At 38.5% G+C, this 24,237-nt stretch overlaps 1 protein-coding gene across 1 annotated transcript; it reads right to left on the bottom strand.

The window, feature by feature from the left end:
* Window positions 1-10,526: 10,526 nt before the first annotated feature.
* LOC119898273 (carcinoembryonic antigen-related cell adhesion molecule 5-like) lies at window positions 10,527-19,418 on the bottom strand. The gene is made up of 8 exons (XM_038712460.1): window positions 19,360-19,418; window positions 16,597-16,763; window positions 14,678-14,956; window positions 13,102-13,380; window positions 12,658-12,858; window positions 12,041-12,319; window positions 11,432-11,698; window positions 10,527-11,320 (listed from the first exon to the last, which is right to left on the bottom strand). Exons 1-8 carry the CDS (start codon window positions 19,416-19,418, stop codon window positions 10,986-10,988), a joined length of 1,866 nt encoding a protein of 621 aa, XP_038568388.1. The 3' UTR covers window positions 10,527-10,985.
* Between the last annotated feature and the right edge of the window lie 4,819 nt (window positions 19,419-24,237).

Below are 24,237 nucleotides of genomic sequence, written 5' to 3'. Positions count from 1 at the left end.
GCCACTGTGTACATACTGTACACCAGAGGAGTTACCAAGACTCAGGTTGATGGACTGTAGAAATGTCAATTTAAGGAACATTTCTTTGTCCTACTTTTGCTTTAATTCTGTGTCAGAAAACTTGTAATAAATAAAGACTCAACAGCCATTACATAGATACATTACATAACAGCTTAACATCTTTGTAAGTTATAGAAATATAAATATTTCTAAATACACCCCCCCGACACACACACACAAAAAATGCCTAAATTTAAACATGATTAATAATAAGAAAACAATCCTTGCTCAAAACACAGACATTCATTCAAGTTTAAGATGAACCATTGATTAAACACATTCTCAGGAGGTTAAATAAGCTTCAGTTAGCTGAAGATTCTTCAATTGGTAGATCATTAACATTCAACCAGGTTAAGAAAAGTAACTCAATTTAACATGAATGCAAATGTAAGAGGCTGTATTGTGTGCATATGAGCATGTGTAGTCTGAGTCATGGGAGGTGTATTGTGCATCAGTTTTATGAGCTCTTCAGTGAGTGTTTCTGGGATCGTGTTTGACAAGCAGCAGTGAGCATTCCTTGAGAAGGAGGATCAAAGACACATCAGAGACATCCTTCAGACAACTTTACAAATATGTCTCTGGGATCAATGTCTGAATATTAAATTGATAAAAGGTAGACATTTCATGTAGTGTCTCTAAATGTTTATGTTTAATATTGCTATTTTTTAAACCCTTGATCTAGAATACATCACAGTTTGTCAAAAAACTGCAAGGCAACCATTAAATAAACTGACACAATGAGGTATTCACATGTATCTATAATTTCTGACGTGAATACAGTACCGGAGTTGAAACATTGTCAAAGATATGTCATTGACAGTTACGAAGTAACAAGTGGCACTTGCAGTGTAAATATACTGTTACCCAACCTCTGTTTTCACACTGTATACTGGGAGTGATGGAGTTAATTAGGTGCTGAGTGATTGATTAGAGAAGTGATTATGTATAGATAGACAATATATAAAATGATAAACAGCAAAGTTGTAAAAAAGATAAACTGTTTAACATCAAAAACTGCATCTCTATTTTGGCTTGTTACCCCATAAATTAAGTTTATTTTTGTGATCCCCAGGTTGTCAGCAGTTCAACCAAAGGTTTGATATTTTCCTGTCTTGTCTTGCTTGATTAGAATATTTTTTAGAGGACTAAAAATGTGCTTCAGGTTTTCCATTTATTTATTTGTAAATAGAACTGATTTGTCTGACTGCCGCTAGGTGAATGGGCCTGTTTTATGTGATACAACATAAAGAGTCATGCTACATCTCTGTACTTTTTTATGAGTTCTTTCACTGTTTGTAAATACGTCACAGTACATTAACTTTTTTTTTTTTTTTACGTGTGTTTCTTATGTATTTCCTTTTCTGCAAATTCTATGTGTCTCTGTTTTTTTCTGTAAAGTGTACTGGGACCACACAGCTGGTAATTTTTCTTTTCTTTTCTTTTTTTTTTTTACACTTTAATAAATTTTTAACTTAAACTGTTAAACCAATTTACCATCTAAACCAACACCTTTTGTCAATATAATAAACTTCCCTTCACTTCAGTGGTGTCAGTGTTCTGTTTTTAAAAGCAGTTCTGCTGAAAGAATTACAATTTTAATTTGTTTATTTATGAACTGTACAGATCAGCTCTGGTTTCTGGGTAAATATAGTGCCACATTGTTTTGTAAAGAAAATTAAATTTTTCAAAGACAAACTTTTTCTTACCATTCAGTTCTCATACCATTCTTGTATATTTAATTGGTTTAACATTTACGTATTTTGCTGAAATTATACTTCTTTTTATGTGATGTTTTACATTACATTTACCTGTTGCTTTTATCCAAAGTGACTTACAAGTGCTATATATGTCAGAGGCTAAAAGTAATACTTTTGTATTCTTCTTTAGTTAAGTAAAAGGCTTAACTTTGTGATTCCAGAACAAGAAAATAATAATTTAGCAGAGAATGTGAGTTGTGTCATGTGTTTGATTTTGATAACAGGATAAAAGCTATTTTAAAATGCTCAACTATTTTTTAAAACTAGGTTGACCTGTGATCTCTGAGTGCAGCTACTGCCAAGTCTTATCTGTTAGTTGTTAAAAAAGTTAATATTTTACAGCTGAGAAAGGCCACTGTCTTGCATCTCATAAAATCCTCAACATTTACATAATTATATCACCAATGTGAACCAAATCAGAAAACACAGTGTTAATATGCCACAACTATGAATAGTGAAAAGCACCAATGTGGCATTGAACAGACTTTACTTGACGTCTAGCCTCATTGTGCTTGCTTCATTTCACGTCTTGAGCTCTGAAGAAATGAAAATGACATGCACATGAAAAAATGTAACAAAACAAATGTATAGTAAATGACTGAAAAGCATCTCCACAACATAGCGAATGCTTCACAGCGGGAGGTAGTTTTGACTGAGAGCACATGGGACCAGGGGCCCCAAAAGCTGCAGATCTTGCATTATTGCATAATCTTGTGACCCTGTCTTATAGATGGGCCATGTGTAAAAATCTTGTTCAGACATGGTGCAATTCCCTCTATGAACTTTATAAACGTCTTTCAAACTGACTTAAAGAAACCCTGGGGCCAGGTAGCTCTAGCATTAAATGTGCTGGTTGGTGTAGGTCCCTCTGTAATGTGCTGCGTACTTTATGGGAACTTGGAGGCAACAGAAGGCCAACAGTTTATTCTGCACATGGTCACCAGTTTCAATGGGTCAGACCTACTGCCTCATGCACATCTGTTTGGTTTCTACTGAACAGAAAACTGAATGTAGCAGCTGGTACAACCGCAACATCGTATCAGCACTTAGTCTGCTTTAAAGTACAGGGAGGTACTTAAAAAAAAATATTAATATGTAATTGTTGCAATTACATTTTTGTGAGCTGTTTTAAGTTAACCTCTGAAGACTCAAAGACTTCCCTTTCTTCACTTACTTTGGTAAATGTTATTTTAAAAGCTGTGCATGTTATTGTTTATGTAAAGCTAACATTGTTTCTATATTTTCTCCTCAATTGTTTTATTAGTTGTCATGATAAATTTGGAGCGAGGACTTCAATAAACCAGTAGCAAGAAAACCACTTGTGTCTGCCTCTGCTTAGAGGGAATTACATATTTTTTTAGTACACCTGTGTATATCCTCTTTGGACAAAATACTTTTTTTTAACAAATTCACTGAAATGAGCCAGCCCGACTCAAATTGTGAACTTCCTATGTCCTTGGCCTTGCTTGCCCAAATCTTGTAGATTAATGATTTATATGTGTAAGAATAATGGTCTAATAACAATAAAGATAATAAGAACTCACCTTACAACAGACCGGAGTATCTACTAAAAACGCCTCCATGACTTCCTTTGTTTTGTACCAGACCAGCATGATACACATCTGTTTCACATCATGCCAACAAAGTACATTTATTTCTACACAATAGGTGTCGTAAAATATTTATTATAGACATAAATTATGAACTCAAGAACACAATAGAGTCAAGTAATAATAATTAACAAGGGAGATGGTGTGATGATTTTCCATCTGAATCTACATGAAGCAATGGAAGCTTTTTAAACATTCATCAGTATTCAGGATGAATCCATAAACTTTCAATGAATATTTTAGACATGGTACAGTAGATTATGTCACACTGTATGCATATACAAAGAAGATAAACAAGATATTACTCACTCCTTTAATTTAATTTAATAAAAAACATTTTATAATAGTTGCTCTTCAAGGTTGCTTTTCAAGGCCTTTTGAGAAGTAGAATACTATGGGACTGTAACACAATACCTGAGCAGACCGGGCAGTTTAGTTTCTTTATCAAGAGCCTTTTCCAATCAACACTTGGCATGATACAGAGGAAAAGGACAGGTCACCAGTTAACCAATTGATAATATGTTGCCAAATTAGTCACCAACTCATGTGACATGTAAACATGAACCCTTTTTGCTAGATCAGTGCCACTGAAATTTGAAAGTTAAAGTATTATATAGTTTGACAGCAACTGATTAAAAAAGCATTAAGAGTGTAAAAATTGAGGTTTGGGGTCCCATGCTGGAGGTGCTGTCCCTGCGAGCCAACCCCGCAGGGCTGGATTGGTAATCTGGCATACCGGGCAAATGCCTGGTGGGCTATGTAACTGAATTATTTATTTGTAATGTTTTTTTAAAAATGGGCCAACAACCGCCCATAAAGCACGGACAGCGGCCCATTGGGTGATTTTCTATACATACCCCCCAAATAAATCTTCAGATGGAGGCCGCCAAATGCGCGAAAATAACCTATATATTTGTTACCGTGGCTGCAGTAGCTTCAACATCAGCTGCAGTACCCTGCGTAGAGCAGGCACAAGCACTTGAAGGAGTAAAGGAGAGCTGTGGCCGCTGACAGGCAGAGGAGGAGGCTGTATTAGCGAGTGACTGAGTGAGAGAGAGAGCAGGAGGAGAGAGGAGGTGAAGCGGTAAGCATGAGTAGCTCAACCTATAGGGAAAGAGCAGGGAGGGAGGGTGAAAAGATCACTTAAATTTTACAGTCACTTAAAATCAGTTAACCCCCAGACATACCACCACAAAGCCCTAACATACCAGGAGCTGAAACCAGAGAAGAGTCCCCTCAGCCAGATTGTCCTGAGGCTCTCTGCAGTAACAAGTCCCCAACAGCCTCAGGACAGCAACACCAACTCAAGCAGACCAAAGCAAATTATCAGCAAGCAGAAAGAAAATTATATTGATTACTGGAAAGAAACAACCAAAACACAAAGTAAATTACTTATTAGTTATCTGACCCTAAAAAGAGAATTGACACTGGCAAATTACCTGAGTACAATAAAATGTCCCAAATTAAGAAAAATATTGACAACAAACAGACTGAGTGAACACAGCCTGGCCATAGAAAAGGGTCACCACAGACAGAGCTGGCTACCACAAGAGGAGAGACTCTGCTCCCAGTGTGACAGGGGACAGATAGAGACAGAGCTGCACTTTCTAACCTCATGCCCTAAATATAAAACACTAACACTTTGCAAACATTTCCCAAATATACCCCAAATTCAAATTTATATCAGACACACAGAAACTCCCCTATTTACTGGGAGGAATGCCCAAATGTGAAATAAATGCTGCAAAATATGTCTCCTCGTGCCATGAAGTGAGGACAACCAGTGGAACCTCAGACTGATAAATATTTGTACAGATTTTCAAATTATTATTATTTTGATAATTTAGTAATTTTTTTTTGTCTATTAATATAAACACACACACACAGTTACTGTTTCATTTTATTTATTTAATTTAATTTTTTTACATATTAAAATTTTTTAAACAGTTTTTTTTTACTGTTTTATTTGTTTATTTAATTTTTAATATATTTTTATTTTTTTTAACATACACACACACGCTTATTGTTTTATTTATTTATTTTATTTTAATTTTTAATATTCTTTTATTTTTTTAACACACACACGCTTACTGTTTTATTTATTTATTTTATTTTTAATATATATATATATTTAACACACACAACACACACACACATGCTTACTGTTTTATTTATTTATTTTATTTTTAATATATATATTTTTAAAACACACACACATGCTTACTGTTTTATTTATTTATTTTATTTTAATTTTTAATATATATATATTTTTTATTAACACAAACACACATTCGCTTTGATTACTTTACGCTTTAATTACTTGTTTAATGAAATGTATGGGGTTGATTGTTCTTATGTAGTTTGTATGATGCTTTGGCAATATTGTTGTTACACATTCATGCCAATAATGCTAATTTGAATTGAATTGAATTGAATTGAGAGAGAGAGAGAGAGAGAGAGAGAGAGAGAGAGAGAGAGAGAGCGTATTGCTCACAGCTTCAGGGCTTGTCAGCGACTACTAATTTGTTCCGAGCAAAATTGTAATCAAAACTTTTAAATATAAATGTTGTCGGTCAGCGTCTAGTCAATTTACTTACACAAACGGTTAACAGTCGCCACAAAGTAGTGAGAGAATAACATGACACACCTGTCTCTCTCTTTCTGTCTCTTTCTCTCTCTCTCTGTCTCTGTCCCCCTCACTCAGAGACACTTTGCTCTGTTTGACTGTCTCTCTGCTCCAGGATGCTTTATTCCCTCTGAAGCTGTTGTGAGCTTAGAGGTGCTGACGTGAACATGTGTGCGGTTGTGTGCTGATATTTCTGTCTGATCACAAGTGTTTTCAGTTTTGGTTTTCTACCTCTGATGAAGAGCAGTGAGCTCGTCTCATCCAGTACAGTCCCAGACGGGCTCTGTGTCTGTCAGACGGTCTGAAGGGGGTAGCAGCCTACTACCATATCAGCAGAGCAATAACGCAGGGTAATGCACAGCAGTGGGGCAGGTAGATTTTGTTAAAATATAATGACTTCATTCACATTACATCTCGTAATATTATATCTCAAATTGTTATTCTGCAAATGTCAGAGAACACAGATATGTGGGAGGGATTTTAAATGTGCAGAAAGTTTTAAACATGAGCAGAAAAGCTGCTGAAACATAGGAGCTATTAAGGTGCACGGTTTTATAACTGAATTAAAATTAATTCATTTATCATTGAGGTGAAAAGGTGCAACATACACATTTAACGACTTTAGGTTACTTAAGTCATGCCTGCATGTGTGTTTACTCAGCAGGGATGAAATAAAATAAAAAGCAGGATAAATATTTGACAGCATTACAGAATTTCTGAGAGCCTTACAACACTATATTACACTATATTTTTATTTTTTGAATTGTCACCTGAATTTTGTGTTCTATGTTCCTTCTATGTAAATAGACATTTCCTCAATGAATTGGTGCAGAAAAATTCACCAGAATGCAGGAAATGAAGTGTTTAAAGTCCAAATTTTTCAGGGGGAGGACCCCCAGACCCCCCGCTTAAATCATTTTTTAAATTTCAGTAATAATTATAAAAATTATAATAAATGTATTTATATGGCCTATGATATTTAATCTTTAAAATGTAGCTCAATGATTTATAGGGGCCAGTTTGACAAATGGCATATCAAGGTTGCAGTTTTTGAGGGTTGGTACAAGTGTGTCTCCAGAATGCAGGAAAGTAAGTGTTTAATGTTTACAACCTTATGGGGGAGGACCCCCAGACCCCCCTATTTCATCAATAAATTTTTTACCCCAAATACTAAGCCTATTAAAATATATTGTTGTCTTGTTGTCCTATTGTGCAGTATCAAGTCTCATGGACTAACTTTTGTCAAACCCCTGATCTAAGCCCTTAAAAGCAAGGAAGGTGTATTGGTGAGGGGTGTCCGACTGATTTTGGTGGGCCGCCTTGGCCAAAAATGCCAGGTCCGATTTTTTGTCCCAGTCCAGCCCTGCAACCCTGGATAAGTGGTAGAAGATGGCTAGATTGGATTGATGGATTTATGAATTTGGCACCATTAATATATTAGAAACTCTGCTGTGTGAGGCTGTCATTGTCATGTTTAGTCAGCAGATACGTGTAGCCGAGCAGCTGGGTGTGGATTGTATGACAAACTTAGTATCTTAAACTACTATTTATGTTATGTGTACTGTAAGCACCAATTCATACCAAGGCAAATTCCTTGTATGTGAAAATGTACCTAGCAATAAACCCGATTCTGATTCTGATTCATTATCTGTGACAAATCAAAGTAAGTCATATAGGTCATTTATTGAACTTGGTGGGAAATTTGAAACTTTTCTAACTTTTCATGTACATATATAGCACAGCGCAACATACTGTGTACAAATGTGACCTTGAAATTCTTCTAAAGCATTGCTCACCACTGTAATAATGGTATAACATTTGGACACCTATAAAATTTAGACACATTGTAAAATAAGATAAGGTGAGGCTTTAATGACTTGAATGGAAAAAATACCTCACTTCACAAATGCTCCAATAGCCCACAGTTGAGGGTAGTTAACCTAGTTTGCTGAGACCTTAGGAAGGTTGTATGAAGTTCTGCTTTGTGTATAACATACAACCTTATAAAGTATATAAGTATAAAGTATTGTGTAAGTAAGCACAATCCTGTACATGCTGTCATCAAGCTGTGTGCTCGTTATATTTGTCTGCTTGGGGAGATTCATTATTTGGCCACACTTTTTGGCAGAGGCAGTTATACTATATCCACAACAAAAGTCTTGTATAGACATGTTCCTTTACTTTATTTTTAATGATTATTTCAAACAAATAACAATTTAATACTTTAGCACATACATTTAAGTATTCATTTCTTACACACAATTCTTACAAAACCATCATCATTATCATACAACCAAGTTACATGTTTCACAAATGTTGCAATGCAGCAATGCATCTAAAATCAAACTCAGCACAGTGAACTAGTCTGAAAGCGGTAGAAAATGGTTGGGTTGAATAAATAAATTAAAAATCAAAAATACTGCTGTTTTCCTTTGAGACTGTTGAACTTCAAAATTGCAGAAGGCTTCTTATGAGTGTTTGTGTTTCCTCATTTTATTTATGCTGCAGGAGGAAAAGTAAAGAAATGATTAGAAAGAGGATTCAGTGTTTTGATCAACAGCACGCCTACAAAATGTTGTCAGCAATTGTTGGGCTAAAGCAATGTGTAATTTCTGAACCAATCTGAACATAAAACTCCAATTGAAAATATAATATTTTTTGTTTGTGGCACATATTCAATACATTGGCAAGTACAGATCACGATACTAAAACGTGAACTCAAAAAAACATGTGGATGCTCTCTTTTTAAAATATATTATTCCATTTCATTCAGTCATGTGTGACTCACCTTGAAAGGAAGATATGTCCTTCTGTGCTGTTACTGAGATCTTATACAGATCTGAATGGTTCTCTTTCATGCTTAATTTTTCTAAGGGGTCAAAACAGAGATTGGTCACGTTTAATGTTGAGAAACAAGTCTTTCTATTGTTGTTGTGTATATAAGACAAGCCAAGAGCTTGGGTCAGATGAGCACTAACCTTTTTGATGTGGTGGGTAATTGCTGTTGACTCTGAAAAATAAAAATAAGGCACTTAAAATGTGGCCAGCCAGATATTACTCAAAATTCAAAAAATATTTGAACTAGCTTCTTAAAGCATTGAGGACTTTCATGGCTGTAATATTTATTTTGTGTTATCATTGTGTCAAAGAGGTTTCTAATATTTTGCCCCTCTATATATTACACACTTTTAGAAACACCTTTAAATGTACAGAAAACTACATGTAGCCTCAAGTTACTATAAATTTAAGTCAACACAAAAATAATAAATTTTACCATCTAAAAAAAACTTATTTTTACACAGGTATGATGTTTATATGTCATAATATATTTTGGAATATAATCCAGTGCTATTGCATTGCATTACATTGTGCATCAGTTTCTCAGTTTTTTGGTCATTATGAAAAACAAGGTCATGAATAGCGGTTCATTGAACCAATTAACCACTAATTACATAATTATCCTGACTCATGTTTTAATTATGTATTTTTTCGTGAATTGCCATAAACTAGTTATTTTAGATAATTCCGCTGTATTATAAATTATTATCATGATACACAATTATTATAATATATTATTTCCTGGTGATGTGGCATCATCTTACAGACTAGTACAATTCAAGATAACATACCATTATGTACCTTTTTTCAATGGAAATCATAACCTGTTTTATGCTTACCTATTCCGCCTTATCAGACTATATGCAATTGTTCCACTCACTGCTACAATAATAAGACAACATCCAGCTGTTATGAAAGTAGCTCTTTTAGCAGCAGTTAGGCAGTCACAGTATGTGAAATCTGAAAAAACACAAGATTCATTCAAAATATGCTCTTCAAACAAATGTCTCATTGATGTATAGTATTTTTCTGTGTCAGTTTTTGTCACAAACCTATAACGGTTAACTCATGGTTCACTGTTTGACTCTGCCCTGTGGCAGTATTCACAGCAGTGCAGGTGTACGTCCCACTGTCAGAGCTTCTGATTGATGTTATGACATACACAGATTCATGAAAAGTGGTTGGCTTTCCATTAAAAAGCCAGGTAAACGATGCTGATGGTACAGTCATAGTGGAGCAGTAAAGCATCATCAAATCTCCAACATGTATGGATTCAGGTCCTTTGATGGCCACGTTGTCAGGTCCATCTGTAACACAAAGAATCAGACTGCTGAAGTTATCCTTGTTTGGCTATATTGAGGGATTCCATGTGATTGTGGGTTTAATTCTTTGGTTTTGGTTGAGTGTCACAAACCTAGAGGCAAAGCTGCCTGGAAGGAAATGCAGGTCTTGCTTTGCCCTTCACAAGCTCAACCAAACAAATGCTTCAAAGTTAGTTGAAGGAAGCTTAGTCCAGGCCAAATTACACATATTTCCATTAAAATTGGGAGGGCTAAGAGCTGTATCACTCTGAAATTTGGCAGTGCATGTGCATTGCTCGAGGTAATTAACCACAGTCCATATAGCATCCATAGCAGTCTAATGTTAAAAACGGTGATGATTGGGAATTGTGGAAGAAGTTTAAAATTGTTGTAATAAAAAATATACTTTTATCAATTCAATTTAATGAGCTGGTCAGAACAATTAAGCATGTACAATTAAAAAAACACTTTGCCTAGTTCTTTGGTGAACTAAATACTGTATGTTTGACAATAAGTAATGTTGTTACATCCAGAAATGAGAACAAATAATTACTTTTACATATAAAATATAAGCCTTACAAGTTGCTAGTCACAGAAATATCTAGGACACCGTGACCAATTATTTAATATATGGCATTTGGAGCCCTTGCAACCTTTTGCACAATATTAATGTTGATCATATAGGTAATGTTAATTTGAATCTGTGAGGTTTCATGGCTTAGGGTTAATGGTGGACATTGGTTATGAGCATCAGGGTTTTCCAGTCCTACTGAAATAGCTGGGATTTAGAGCCTCAGAGTAATTGCCATCTTAAGGTTTGTTGCACAAGTCCCTTTGCCATAAACTCACATTGGATGAAAAGATTCACCGGCTGGCTGATTACACTACTGACACCATTCGACACATTGCACCTGAATGGTCCCTGGTCATAGCGGGTCACATTTACTATAGTGAGAGTGGAGCCTCCATCAGTGAGCTGAACTCTGTCGCTGGCTGTAACCTCAGAGCTGCCGTTCAGCCAGAGGAAAGAGAGGGAGGATCCAGAAGAAAAGCAGGACAGATGGGCGGAGCTGCTGAACTCTAACAAGTGTGTGTTGTTTGAAGTCACCTCCACACTGGAAATTGGTGCTGTGGGTAAAAATGTTTAAAAAAATAGAGCTTAGCAGCAAGTCAAGTATTCAATGTTAAACTTAAATCCATTGTATTGTAATCATTTAACTTAAACATATTTCAACATACTCAGTACAGAGACAGCTGCAGGCTGAGATGTTTGATATCTCTGAGTTTTGTTGTTAAAGGCCCGACAGCTGTAGTTACCACTGTGACCCGTCTGAATGTTCATCAGTCTGAGCTCTGGTCCAGTATCAGAAAGCAGGTCTGCATTCAGAAACCACTGAAACTGGGCAGCAGGTCTGGAGACAGCTGAGCAGATTAGGCTGATGTTTGATCCTTCCTTGTGATATTCTTGCGATGGAGAGATTGTCAAATAACTATTTTCTGGACCAACTGTGGGAAAAGAAATGAAACTATGTTCACCAATAAAGGAAAAGTAGCTTTAGAAAAGCTGCATGTTGCATGCAGCGTGGCTCAGCGTGAAGGGAACCATTACTGTTAAATATGTTGCTCAAATGACGAACTGCATCATTAAACTAAATACAGTTATAATTTACTCACTACCAGCCTAACACTGCAACAATCAAACAGCAAGGAGCACAATAAAAAGAAATTTAGCCAAAATCACTCCTGACATAATGGTTGTAATAATCATGAATCAAGCCACAAATTTAAAGGTCTATCTAGCATTTGCATGCAGATGCTGTAACATCAAAGACTGAATGCGTAACTCACAGCTGATGGAGAGTTTTACTGGATCGCTGGTGTAATTACTGAAATTATTGAACACATGACACCTGAATGGTCCCTGGTCATAGCGGGTCACATTCACCATAGTGAGAGTGGAGCCTCCATCAGTGAGCTGAACTCTGTCGCTGGCTGTAACCTCAGAGCTGCCGTTCAGCCAGAGGAAAGAGAGGGAGGATCCAGAGGAGGAGCAGGACAGATGGACAGAGCTGTCGAGCTCTGACAAATCTGTGGTGTTGGGAGTTATTACTACATTGGATACTGGCGCTATGGGCAGAAAAAACAATAAATGTTAGGAGTCATTAACTGATCAACTGATCTGACTGAATGCATCATCTTCAGCAAAGAATATTAAGTTATGCACCAATTATGTGTCAAACAACACAACCGAATAGTTTCTAAGGAATTATGTCTAGCCCAAAAAACTCTTGAAAAGCCTCTACAATCTCTAACCTTAAAAGAGACATTGTAGACACTAGGGGTCTAAGCGCTACCCATTTTAGCCCTTAGTGACAAGAAGATTCACTACAACGTACATTTTAGAACAGAGACTGCTGCAGACTGAGATGTTTGATTTGCCGTAGTTCTGTTATTAAAGGCCCAACAGCTGTAGTTTCCGCTGTGACTCGTCTGAATGTTCATCAGTCTGAGTTCTGGTCCAGTTTCAGAGAGCTGGTCTCCATTCAGGAACCACTGAAACAAGGCAGCAGGTCTGGAGACAGCTGAGCAGATCAGGCTGACGTCTGACCCTTCGTCGTAGTATTCTTGTGATGGAGATAGTGTCAGATTTATATTTTCTGGGCCAACTGCGGCAAGAAACATAAAAACACATGGTCACCAGTAAAATATGCAGAGGAAACGGCAAGAGATGTACAGCTGCTTTGTATCAGTCAAATGCAGAATTATTGTCCTAACTGCAGTGACTCAATACCAGCAAAAACAAACAAAGCAACAAAGAAACGTATGAACCATGACTTAGACAAATCAAGCTGGACATTTTAAACTGGGATTTAAATGCACATGATATATAATCAAAGTTAGTAACTCACAGATGATGACCAGGTTTACTGGATCACTGGTGCCATTACTGACAGGATTGAACACACGACACCTGAATGGTCCCTGGTCATAGCGGGTCACATTAACTATAGTGAGAGTGGAGCCTCCATCAGTGAGCTGAACTCTGTCGCTGGCTGTAACCTCAGAGCTGCCGTTCAGCCAAAGGAAAGAGAGGGAGGATCCAGAGGAGGAGCAGGACAGATGGACAGAGCTGCTGAACTCCACTAGGTCTGTGCTGCTGGCATTTACCTTTACAGTGGATACTGGCGCTGTGGAAGAAAAATTTATTAATTATAATTTTATACAATTTAAGTATTGACAACATTGCTAACCCTAAGAATCCATGATAAACAATTGTGACTTAGTATAAAGTTGCAAAATTAGGTTGTTGTATGATATTTCGTAAGAACAAGGCTGCATGAGAGTTCAAACCGTGTTGAAATCCACACAACATTAACCAAATGCTCAGAGCTAAAATATGTAAGACTTAATATTGGGGGGTAAAAAAATTAAGCTATGCATTAAACAACTCAGATTTTAGTCGACATCTAACTACTTTATGGGGGAATAAACCATGGTCATATTATACAATGTGGGGAACTTATTGTTTTTACAAACTTTAACTAATTTAAGGGATAATAGAAGGGAGATCTATGTGTTCAAATGGTTAAAATGCTAAACTCAAAGGTATTGTATTGTTTATTTTTCTTCTTTTTTTTAATTAAAGACATACACCACACATGAGCCTGTCCTTAACAGAAAAACGACCATCAGCCACACAAAATTACGACTCATTTTGAGGTTTATTGTGGCAGTGTCCTCTAGTGGCCGTACAACGCAAACACATGACATGTTGCCAGCTTTTCATTCACAGTGTATGGTTGCCACACATCTTTCATATTTTTGTGTCCTGTTCGTTATTTGATATTAATAGAATGCAAACTAATTCAATTACATACTACATTCAAATGCCACAAGTTGACACTGAAATGCCATCTTATTGCACATCACTACTAAAAAACTAAACTAAAGACCTTTTTCAACTTACTCAGTATAGTTACATCTGAACGCTGAGATGTTTGATATCTCTGAGTTTTGTTGTTAAAGGCCCGACAGCTGTAGTTACCACTGTGACCCGTCTGAATGTTCATCAGTCTGAGCTCTGGTCCAGTATCAGAAAGCAGGTCTGCATTCAGAAACCACTGAAACTGGGCAGCAGGTCTGGAGACAGCTGAGCAGGTCAGGCAGATGTTTGATCCTTCCACAAAGTATTCTTGTGACGGAGATGTCAAATTAATATTTTCTGGGCCATCTGCAGTGTGTGGAAGGCAAAGAGAAAACAAGACAGTTAACAATAAAATGTTGAGAAAAAAAAGGTATTTAGGGCATGCAGTGTACTTGTGGTCATAACTGTTCTGTACCAGTCAAAAGCATAACTGAATCGTTATCATACTATCTGCAGTGATTACTTGCTCGGTGCCAGAAAATCAAAGCAAACAAAGAAAACTTTAAGCTCTTGATTTTGAAATAACATATAAAGACTGAGCAATAAATTTTGTAACTCACAGCTGATGGTTAGGTTTACTGGATCACTGGTGCCATTACTGACAGGATTGAACACACGACACCTGAATGGTCCCTGGTCATAGCGGGTCACATTAACTATAGTGAGAGTGGAGCCTCCATCAGTGAGCTGAACTCTGTCGCTGGCTGTAACCTCAGAGCTGCCGTTCAGCCAGAGGAAAGAGAGGGAGGATCCAGAGGAGGAGCAGGACAGATGGACAGAGCTGCTGAACTCCACTAAGTCTGTGCTGTTGGCATTTACTATTACATTAGAGACTGGCACTGTGGGTTGAAGCAAAGAATTAAAGTATTAGGGGTAACACTTGGGGCAAAAAGATTGTATAAATCAATTTCTCTGGCTTTTCTACATTTATTCTATCACACACCTTTCTACGCTGGTGTCAAACACAACTTAACAGTCACAAAATAGTGATTACCATGTTATATATTTTGATGATGAGAAAATAACTGCCTGACTTAGTAAACACTTGCTCCCTGTATGTCAATCCAAATCAGGTTTTAATTGAACTGATAATGATGATATTACACAAGAAAAAGGCTGCAGGAAAGTGCAGCAGGTGCAGGTGTGGGTGGTAGTCAAGGTCATAAATGTGGGAATAGGTGTGAAGAAATTTAGCTAGCTACAATAATTTGACAAATTTGACAAAACATTACGTACTGCTTGTAAATCATTTGGAAGTAACACACTGTGAACCACCTCAAATCAGCTACATTTAAGGTAGATATCCATTTATATTATTCCTGTCCTATTCAGCAGATTAAGAGAATTAAAGATGTTAAACATCAGTGGAAACAACAAGTATTTGCATTGTCCAACTAGACTATTATAAGATTTTGAAAAGTGAAATTATTTTGGCTTCTGACAGTTCATCAAGCCATGACTGCAGGTATGTTTGAAAATGATGGCACTACATTTGATTCTATGCAATTGGTTGTTTTGGTTAAGTGGAAGTATCACTTTTAAAATACCTCTTAAAGGAACAAAATCTTGAGAAGGTTTTCGCTATGACACTAACTCAACACTGAAACAGTGATGCATCAACCTACCATGTATGACCAGTCTGCAGTTTCCTTTCTGCTGTGCTCCCCCATTTGGTATAACGGTGGCTTTGTATTCTCCAGTGTCATTAAGAGCCAAATTCCTGAGCTCCAGAGATGCAGTAGATCTGAAGAGGGTGACTCTGTCTGTATACGCTGGTCCGATTATGTTTACACTAGTCGAGGTTATTAAATTAGATGTACCAGTGATATCAGAAAAACTCCAGGTTACTACCATGAATGGTGTTTCTGGTGGAGTCACTGTTGTGGTAAACATCACAGTCCCTCCAACAGCTGCAATAAGACTGTCTGGTAGCAAACCTTCTCCGTGGCTTAAACCTGGAGGAGACATGTTACATGTTTGCATAAATGAGACTGAAACTTGGTTGACAATGCACTGTAGATAACTGGGAGAATGGAATCAGTTTACAAACAATTTAAATAAAATCCAGCCTTCAGAGCTATCACTGATATATAGCACCTGTCTGAGTCTCACAGCTGCTATCTGCTGTTAGCTATGAAGGCTAAACAAAAATGTTATCTAAGTCGTATTAACGAGAAAAGATCATGTAACAATGGTCATGAGAGCAGTGCACTCGTCCTCATATCTAAATTGGCACTATCAAGACTTATTTAAATATTTACAGAGCATTATGAAAATGTAAACCAAATCTACTGCACATTTACAAACTAACTAAAAATATTGTCAGCAGTAACTCAGCTTTTTAAATTTAACTACCTATACAGTATAACCTAAATAATCATAACATGCCAGAAGAGTTGGGTGTTAAAGTGTTTTAGAAGTGTTTCTTTCTGACAAGAAGCAAAAAAAAAAAAAAAAACGTGAAATGGTAAAAGCTCACCTGAGATGGCTCCCAGGATGATCATCAGTGTCACAGATGTTTTCATATCTGCTGCAGCCTCCATGCATGTGGAACGTGTTTTCAGAGAGGAGGTGCTGTAAGTACTGTATGTGTGTTTGATGGGAGGAGCCATGGACTTCTTCACCTTTACTTCTTTTGTCTTGCCACTCTCAAAAAAAACAAAAAGTAAGAGTCATGCAAATAATGTGAGAGAGAATTGAGAATGTCAGGTGTAGCCATATTGTTTCACTAATTTGCTTCAGTTATATGCAACACCAAAAAACTTTAAGATGCTGTTGTTGTGGGTATTACTTCAGTGACAATATGAAAGGTTTTATACATACAATTATTCTGTTGTCGAGGCATCAATCACTATTCAGCAACATTTGAATCAAAATGAAATTTGTGCTGCATGGATTTATTATAACAAATGGACACAACCAAGCACAACAGACGAAAATATAAACCCACCATGGATTAAAAATTCACAACACAAAGAATAATAATTGACATTTTTGCAGTTTGAGTTTGAGTAAAAGTTTTACAGGTAGCCTTTCTCTTTTATAATGGTAGTCTATAGGCAAACTGCTTTTTGGTCTGCAAATCAATAAATCTCCAACAAATCTTATAAAAAGGAGCTTGTTATAACTCCACAACCTCCCAGCATCAAAGTAGTACATTAACAGTACACCCATAGGTACGGTGCAAAAATAATCAGCGACTAGCTAATTTGTCTACATGTAAAGTTAAACATATCCAGGTTAAGAAGTTGTACTAATATCTAGTGCCTCTATGAAGTTGACATTTTCTTTTACAATAAATTCAATATTAGAAGACTGAAATCTACAAAATTGATTTGAATGATTTTTAACAAAATACGTGCAAAATGAATGACATCAGCCTTAGCTATACTTTTTCTTTTTTGCTAATTTGCTAATGTTAGCATGATGATACTACAATGGTGACTATGGTAAACATTATGGCAGTTAAACATAGTTGATGTTAGCATTTAGCTCACAGCACTGCAGTGCCTATATTGTAGGTATATCCTCACAGAGCTGCTAATACAACAATTTAAGTGAAAATCAAGTTACACTTGATAATACGCATGCATAATTGTGAACAGTTTTCAGTGGGACTCCTTCCTTTTGAAAAAAAAAAAATAGTCCCAGTTTCATCTTATGTCAACTTTTCTTTTCCAATGATTTTACTTTTCTAATTCATCCAAATTGTGTTGGTGTGATTTAATTTGCTTTTTGAGTCCTGCATTTAGTCCTAGCCTCAGGTCTCATTGATATATGCCCTACCCTCAATAAGACCAACACAGGTGAATGAAATTTTGCCCAGGACACTGTGGTCAAAAGGTAACTAATCCAAAATGTGTTGTAAATGTATCATCAAAACATTTCATGGTAGCACGTTGGCGCACACCTTGTGGAACAACAAAAAAAAATGAATGGAAAGACATAATGGTGTTCGTTAACTACAGAATCTGATAAGGAGTTAAAAAAAGGTTATATAAGTAGCAATTTGATAAGACATTATCTGTCTTCAGTTAGTGTGAAAGAACACTTTATCATACTTTTGAAGGCTGTATGACACAAGATGTCATGTCTGTTATACAACAGCTGAAATGTTAAGTAGTAGTAATCAAGATTTATTAAAACTGAATTTATTATCAGTTATGACATGAAACCACAGCTGCTGTGGGGACACATTGTCCTTTGTTCTGATTACAGCAATTAGCACTTTCATTCCATTTATTTATATATCTATATATCTATATCTATATCTATCTATCTTTTTTACATAGCGTCAATTCACAACAACAGTTCAATGCGATTTTCATATAGAGCAGGTCTAGACTGTACTTATTGTGATATTATTCACAGAGTTCCAAGGAGGGAGAGGGGCCAACACAATATCCACACAGAAATACAGACAGTAAAGGTAGTAGTGGTACAGACTGATGGTCCTAATAATTACAGTATTGTTAATGATGATAATAATAATAGGACATGGGGCAACAGGCGACTTGCAACCACAGATCCAGACTCCGCAGCTCAAGAGCCAGAAACACCTGCAGAAGGTGACAGGAGAGAGGAGAGGGATGAGAAAGCACAAGTCTATGGGAAAGGGAAGAAGTCAAGTCAATGACATGCACTAATGGGATGAGGTTGCATACAGATTTAGAGAGGAGAAGATAGGAGCTCAGTGCATAATGGGAAGTCCCCCGGCAATCTAGGCCTATAGCTGCATAACTAAGGGGTAGTTCACCATCCAGGCTTAAGTCCTCTTTTCGCTAAGACCAGGCTTAAATCTTACGCCTAGTCAGTAGCAGGCGTAAAGTCAAAATCTAGGCAAGTTTCTATGGTAACCACTTGATAAAGCAGCCGTAAAGACATGGCGCGCCTTATACACAGACTTTACAATGAGCGGGCTTTTAGATGGGAGAGAGTTATTAGGGACAGAAGAAATCCATTGGACATTTACAATGATGAGGAGCTGATTCAGAGGTTTCAATTCTGTTGGAGAGATATTTATGAACTTGTTGAAGAGCTGTTACCCGACTTACAGTTTGTGTTGGATCACAACGCAGCATTGACACCCGCATTACAGCTGTTAATAGCGCTACGTTTTTATGCAAATGGTGCGTTTCAAAACACTGTTGGAGACATGATTAATGTCCACAAATCCACCGCATGTCGGGCCATCTGCAGAGTGTCACTGGCACTGAGCCATCGCTTTCCGTGATCTGCTCACCTCCCCACTGAGGCCGAGTCTGCGGTGATGAAACGCTGTTTCCTCCGGGCCTCTGGCATTCCTGGTATTGTGAGCTGCATCGATGGGACTCCATCTGAGCATGAGTATCTGTATGTCAACCGCAAGGGATACCATTCAATCAATGTGCAGATTACTTGTGACGCCAATTATAACATCTTTAATTTGGTGGCAAGATTGCCTGGATCTACCCATGACGCACGCATCCTCCGAGAGAGTGCGTTATACCAGGATTTCGAGGCTGGAAGAGTAAATGGGCTGCTTCTCAGCGACAGTGGATACCCACTGAAACGCTGGGTGATGACGCCTATAATTGCTCCGAGGACTGAGCAAGAACGACGGTATAACACCATCCACACCACCACTAGGTCCCTCGTTGAGCGGTGCATTGGAGTCCTCAAGGTAAAATTCTCTCCACTCTAACAATTTCTTTCTCAAGAAAGAAAGAAACAAGTCTGCTGCAGATCCTCCTCCGTTTCACCTGCGGTGCACCGCTGCTGCCTTAATGAGAATTTTGTGGAGTGACTTGGGCCTCCATCGAGTCTGAAAATACAGAGAATCTTTCATAGGCCTACTGTTATCTGACAACTACTAAAACTGTTATTGTAGGCTACTCTAATATATAGGCTACACACCTTCACAATTCACACTCTCGCTTGAGTGGTCGACATCCATCTCTGGAGAGACAGCAGTTTCTTCCAGGTCGGTACCGCCACTTTCCGCACCAACCAAACCAATAAAAGCCGGGGAATCCTCTCCAAAGATATCCACAATTATGATACTGTACACGGAAGTTTTTGGGGGAGGACCCCCGCCAGTCAGGTGGTGTTTTTTTGAAGACAAATCTTTTTTTGCTTTGCTCAGGAGGTCTCTCCACTTTTTCCTCACATCGCTTTCTGTCCGAAGGCAGCCGGAGTCAGAGCAATCGTTAATTGCCTCCGTTATCTGTTTCCATGTTGTTTGTTTCTTCTTGTTCGTTATTGAGTTTGATTGCTTGGCAGTCAGTGTGTGTCTGAGCTGTACAGTCAGCACAATTAACTTTCGTATCTCAATGCACAGGGAAAATATAAACATACATTACTTTGAGAAAGACCAGAAATCCTGTTCCTGGACGACTACAAAGATGGAAGATCCTGCAATTTAATCTTCTGGACGGATGAACCATGTGCCTGGCTGAATGTGTTCAGCTCTCATTACCCAGCAATAAAGAGAGCAGGCATTTGTAATGGATGGAAAATAAGTGTACTGGAAGAAAATTACTCTGACACCAGCAGAATAACAGTAAACCTGTTCAAAAATGGAACTACCATGATACAAGGCGACCTGAGACAGTTTGAGCTCGAGTTTCCTGCTATGAGACTGAGAGCTGAGAAGGAGAAAGAATGTCCTCGCAAGCATCGCTCCAACCCTGGGAGTCAAACCGTCCTGTTCTGTCCCTGCTCCAGACAGACAGCCTGCAGATGCTGACACTGATCCTCTCAGGACAGAGACAACTGCAGAACTGAGTTGGCTACTCAGAGAAGAGCTACAGGACAGGGACAGGCTCAGTCTACAAGCCAGACTGAACTCCACACAACCCCCTGTGCCCGCCTCTCAGATCCAGACCACATCCAGCCAAACTCTCACTACACCTGCTGAAGGACAACACAGCCCTTTCCTCGAGGACCCCCCCCTCTCACACAGCCTGGTGCAGACTCTAATCCCCCCTGTACCAATCAGCTGCCTCCATACAAACATCCCAAGCCAAGACGCCAGTCACACCCCTGCACCTGTCCAAGGCCCGGCCTCTAGCCAGCCTCCAGCTAGGAGCTCCAGACCTCAAACCACCACCACAGCTCCACATCCAGACCCGACAGCTGAGTCTGAACAAACACACAGGCAGAAGGGCTGACATTATCCTCCTCGTGGACTCTAATGGGAAGTTCCTGGATGAAAAGACCTTATTCCCAAGGCACAGAACGGAGAAAATCTGGTGCCCCAACACCAGGAGAGCCCTGGAGCTGTTAACAGTGCCTGAGCTAGGCTCACCTAGCCACATCATCATCCATACAGGCACCAAGGACTTAAGGTCCCAGCAGGACAGACTGGCAGACTCTGAGGAGAGTCATTGAGCAAGCCTCCACCAATTTCCCTACCAGCAAGATAGTCATATCCACGCAGCTGCACAGGAGAGACTTCCACCCCCACACTATTCACAGAGTGAATATCAGACTCTCCAGGGACTGTGCCCTCAAACCCAACGTGTTCTTGGCCCACCACCCGACCCTGCACCTGGACTGCCTGTATGATAACATACACCTACACAGAAATGCAGTCCCCACCCTTGCTAGGACCCTGAAGGATGTTGCTCTTGGAAGGAGCCCTACCACCACTCCAAGGGGTAACCACACAACACAGACCCCACGCAGACCTCCAAGACCATCCAGACCTCCACCATACATCCACCCCCGGCCATCAGAGAGGACGGCCAGGCCACCAAACCCACCACATCACCAACATCGCAACCCACAACCAACACAACACTGGCCATTTGATACCCAGCCAGAAAGCCCCCCAGCCTGGAGGTCCTATACCCCCCCTCATCCCAACGGCAGAACCAAGACTACAGGAGCAGCAGCCTATTGGACTGAACTATGCCGCAGCGGTGAGAAGAGCCACAGCCCCACCCCCTCTGGTGAACTAAAAGACATATTACACATGCTAAACCTGCGCTGCTCTCGCCTCATATAGCTACATGGTTTGCTAATATTTTTTAATATCTAGTTTACTATTATTTGTTTTTTTTAAGGTGTTTGTCTAATTTGTGACCAGATCATACTTGGAGATGAAATCGTTTACAATAACATGTTGGAACATTCAAGGTCTGAGATCATCAGCTTTTGGTTTAAAGAGCAGAAATCCAGATTTTAATAGAGAGTTAAAAGACTCTGACATAGTTTTACAGGAGACATGGTGCAGAGAAGATGTTTCCACTGGTCGTCCTCACAGCTACACTGAGATTATACCATCAACAAAAAATCCCACAATAACCCAAGGCAGAGATTCAGGAGGCCTGATTATATGGTGTAAATCAGAACTGAGCCAGTCCATCACAGTTATTAAAAAAAGAAGACTCTTAAATATGGTTGAAAATTAACAGATGATTTGTGCTGAGCAAAAGATGAGAGTCTACATGTGTGCCATCTATATACCTCCATCAGAATCCCTCTACTACAGCCCATATATTTCCTCTATTCTTGAGGAAGTTAACCATTATAAAACCATGGGAAATGTATTACTCTGTGGAGACTTGAACGCTCGAACAGGAGAAAGAGCTGACACTGAACACCCAGGGAGACAAACACTTAACTGGAAACACCTGCTTCCCCCTCCCTGAATGTCCTGCTAGAAAAAGCTTTGACAAGCTTAATACAAGCGGTATGCAGCTTTTACAGCTCTGCCGTATGCTGGGTCTGTACATAGTCAACGGCAGGCTACGAGGGGACTCTCTGGGTCGCTACACTTACAGCTCAGCTCTTGGCAATAATACGGTAGATTATTTCATTACAGATCTAGATCCAATGTCTCTCAGAGCTTTCACAGTCAGCCCCCTCACAGACCACAGCAAAATCACAATCTGAAAAGGGCTCAGTCTAAGTCTGGGACCCCTACTGCCTGTGAACTGTTTAACAGCACATATACCATGGACCCCAGACAGCATGGGGGTGTACCAAAGGCACTGGAAAATCAAAACATACATGATTGAACTCATTTCTAACTGAAACATTTCCCCAGAATAATTCTGGTGTAAATTCTGCTGTGTACAAAATCAATTCAATATTTCATCATTTGGCTTCATTGTCTAATTTGAAAGCCTCCAAACCAAAAAACCAACGGATTGACACTGAATGCAAAAACCTAAGGAAAACTTTATGGAAATCATCAAATGAAAAGCATAGGGACCGACATAACATCTCGGGTTACGTATGTAACTCTGGTTCCCCGAGAAGGGGAACGAGACACTGCGTTGCTTACGACTATGCGTTCCCATGGTGTTGTAACCGATGCCGTTTGAGTTCCCTCGAAGGGGGAACCACAGCATACGCTGTCAATATGAGGCCACTCTGAAACAATACAAGTACACCCTAAAAACTAAGAATAAACACAGCAAGAACCAGCTCTGTGAAATGAGGAATCCTTAGAGTCCAACCAGTTCTGGGAGAAATGGAACAACCTAAAAAAACCCAGCAGGATGATTTGGCAATCCAAGATGGAAATACTTGGATTAATCACTTTAGTAATATTACAAAAAAAAAAAATGATCAGTACAAGATATTCACGAAATGAAAAACTCTGGAGGCGGTGATAAAAAAACAACCAAAACCCTCTAGATTACCCTGTAACAGAACAAGAATTAACAGAAGTCATCCAGTCCCTGAAAGGAAAAAGGCTTGCGGTATTGATGGAATCCTCAACGAAGTGATCAAATACTCAAACCATAAAATCAGATTGGCTATACTACTATTCAACTATTCAATACTTTTCCAGACATCTGGAACAAAGGTTTAATAACCCTAATTCATAAATCTGGAGATAAATATGACCCAAATAACTACAGAGGAATGTGTATCCAGTGACCTGGGAAAAACATTCATCATCAATCTCATTAATAAACGACTTGTCAACTTTGTTGATAAGCACAATATTCTGCATAAATGCCAAATTGCCGCACAACAGACCATATATTTACCCCCCAGACTAACTGATCAAGAATTAAACATTAAGAAAAGAAAGGTATATGTCTGTTTTGTTGACTTCCAAAAAGCCTTTGATTTCATCTGGCATGAGGTCCTTTTCTATAGGCTACTTGAAAGTGGCATT

This window comes from Micropterus salmoides, unplaced genomic scaffold (genome assembly GCF_014851395.1).
Source record: "Micropterus salmoides isolate LMB-PRFRI ecotype aquatic unplaced genomic scaffold, ASM1485139v1 Ms_hic_scaffold_11, whole genome shotgun sequence".
Taxonomy (NCBI): domain Eukaryota; kingdom Metazoa; phylum Chordata; class Actinopteri; order Centrarchiformes; family Centrarchidae; genus Micropterus; species Micropterus salmoides.
Note: the sequence above shows the minus strand (reverse complement) of the source record. Positions and strands in the feature narration are given on the sequence as shown.

Bases quoted from the DNA above. Each gene is read 5' to 3' on its own strand.
- LOC119898273 (XM_038712460.1), bottom strand. From the start codon at position 19,418: ATGCCAGAGGCCCGGAGGAAACAGCGTTTCATCACCGCAGACTCGGCC. The intron at 12,320-12,657 runs GTTGGGCCTTTA...TTCTGCCCATAG, and splicing joins TCACAGCGGAAACTACAGCT to CGCCAGTATCCAATGTAGTA. The intron at 11,321-11,431 runs GTATGTTGAAAT...TTTTACCCACAG, and splicing joins TGCAGCTGTCTCTGTACTGA to CACCAATTTCCAGTGTGGAG.